Here is a 2,500-nt window from a genome sequence, read left to right as displayed (position 1 = left end):
ACACACAGAGTCACCAACTAACACACACACACACACACACACACACACACACACACACAGCAAGGTTCTGACTGATCAAGCTTCAGCTGATTCAGGTTCAACACACAGTCATGCTTTCAAGAGAGAGAGAGGAGCACACTGCCTTGAACTACTGAACCAACCCATCCGGTTAATGGCTTGTTAAAAATAAATAAATAAATAAATAAATAAAAGGCATTTCCCTGCAGATGAACTACTTTTACTGCCAACACTACAGAGCTTCAGGGGAATGTTTCTGATCGTCATTATTAGTGGATTTAGATTTTTATTGCAGCTTTGCGGTGTTCCGTCCCAATCCCTTGGCAGGACAGCTCTGAAGGACTCGTCCGAGGGAGGCCGAACGCGGGAAGAGCCTGTCGCGTGCTACTGTTGCACAGCCGTGTCAAATACTTGACTTCGGGTGGCAAATGCCTTTTGATATTCCGCTAATAATTCCGCTGGAACTTGTCGATGTTCCGTTCCAACTCGTACGGTGCCCATCAAACACAGAGGCCCAGTAGACGTCTACGCACTGTCTACACACTGCGTCGTTTGTAGTTCTGTACGTCTGCACGACGTGCACGTCAGGTTCTGGTGGCTACCCCTGCTTTTGGACGTAGCTATCCAACTCGATATTTGGACGTCTAGTTTAGAAGATTTTGGGGCGTCTGTAGATGTGCAGTTCAGGTGCAGAAAACCGACAAGAGATTAGTTTACTGTCACGTCAATTGAAATATCCAAACGCCATCCTGCCTGTACACACACCTGATAGTGACAGCGCAGTGGTCACAATAGTTCTGCCATCTTTATGTATAGCCCTACCATGCATTGCCATGTAATCAGTTGCCTCGCTTTTAATATTCTTAGTTTGAGTCTTGAAAAAACACATTTTCTTGAGTTTATACTAAGTGAGGACTTTTTGAACTCAAGCGTCTCCTGTTGAAGCAGGAGGCATACAGTTCTATTGAAATAAAATGTTTTTAATTCAATACAGTGTTGGTCTGATTCCGTCAATAAACAAGACCATGTTTAACTAAATGAGTGAAGTTGACGTTGAAAAGACGTCTAAGTTGAAGCAGATAAAACGTTGAAAAGACCATTTTGAAAAGACCATTTTGAACTAATTTGTAACCTTTTATAGAGGTCCTATAGGCGATATGGACGTCAACACTAGTCGTTCGCATGACTTCCAAAACAAGAAGACAGAGATGTGCTAGAGACGGTGTTTGGACGTGTGTTTGCGTTTTGACTCTTGAGTTGGTCTGCTGATTTTATCTTATCCTCAGAAAAATAAAGTGAATTCAAATCATGTTATATTGACCGTGTAGTTTACAACATAGCCTATCAACACACTGACATATCCTCTTAGGAACCTGAAGTATTTGGTTTGCCTATATGAACTTGATTATAACTGATATCGGTATAATGTGAACAGTGATCAGTGCTCCACAACGCAGCAATGTGTATTTCTATAGACTTGTTGAGAGGTTGAGAGGATACATTGTCATATAGGTCGGAGGAACAGGGGACGTGCCCGCTTCTCTTTCTCTCTCTCTGAGAGTAGCTTTAAGTTTAATGAAGAGATTTTATGTAACAGACTGGGACTGGAAACACACTCCCCTCGGTCGCACACAACTCCACATTAACACACACACACACACACACACACACATACACACACCTCGGGTCAATTCGAATGAAATCAAAGGGGTCGCCAACAGTCCATCTCACTTTGTCAGTATGCCGGGCGGCTAGCCCATTACCGAGACAACGCAGTTGCAAGTGATGCGGTAAGCAGGGACTTTTCTCTGTTGGCAGACAAGACTTTCCCCAAAAATGTTCTATGCTAATGTCTCTGCTTAATTCACATATCGCGGAGTCAAGTCCGTGGCCCACTCACGCACTCACAGCGCGTTTGTCTGAGTTAAAAGTAAGATTTTATGTAACTTCACGCGCCGCTGAGTTTCGGCAACACACACTTCACACACACACACTTCCTTCAGACACATAGAGAGACCACGCGCTTTAGTTAAACGTTTACGTCGCCGTCAGCATGTCACACTTTGCTGACTGCAGACGAGAGGTTCGCGGTCGTTTGTGATAAATAAGGCGTATAACACGCGCTTCTTACCTTGCGGGGGGGTTCGGCTGGCTGAAGCGCGAGCAGGCAGCTGGACAAAGAGCACCAGACATACCCCCACCAACCCTGCGCCCGCGCGCATTACGGCCTGGACGATCATCTTCGTAAAACTGCTGCCGCGTTAAAAACTCCTCGATGGTGCCGCTGGGACTCGCGCGGTGGAAACAGCTCTCTGGTGTGAGTGAACGAGCGAAGACAGCTTCCTCCCGGAGCGGAGCGGCGTCTCTGCGCACGCGGGGGGGCTGAGTGCTCCCGAGCTCAGCGCGAGGGGGGGCGAGTCCTAATTCAGCTCAAGTGTCCGGCCCGAAGGGACTAGGCCGAGTGTTGCACTACTGGCGCGGA

At 46.8% G+C, this 2,500-nt stretch overlaps 1 protein-coding gene across 1 annotated transcript in view; it reads right to left on the bottom strand.

The window, feature by feature from the left end:
• The window catches only part of scube3 (signal peptide, CUB domain, EGF-like 3), an 87,885-nt gene that overhangs the window by 85,054 nt on the left and 331 nt on the right, over window positions 1-2,500 (bottom strand). The window contains 1 exon segment of the mRNA XM_042097736.1: window positions 2,150-2,500. This exon segment is cut by the window's right edge and continues 331 nt beyond it. Within this exon segment, the coding sequence (XP_041953670.1) occupies window positions 2,150-2,258 (109 nt within the window). The 5' untranslated portion in view covers window positions 2,259-2,500.

The sequence above is a fragment of the Alosa sapidissima genome, chromosome 7 (assembly GCF_018492685.1).
Source record: "Alosa sapidissima isolate fAloSap1 chromosome 7, fAloSap1.pri, whole genome shotgun sequence".
Classification (NCBI taxonomy): Eukaryota; Metazoa; Chordata; class Actinopteri; order Clupeiformes; family Clupeidae; genus Alosa; species Alosa sapidissima.
This window is presented reverse-complemented; position numbering and strand designations above follow the sequence as displayed.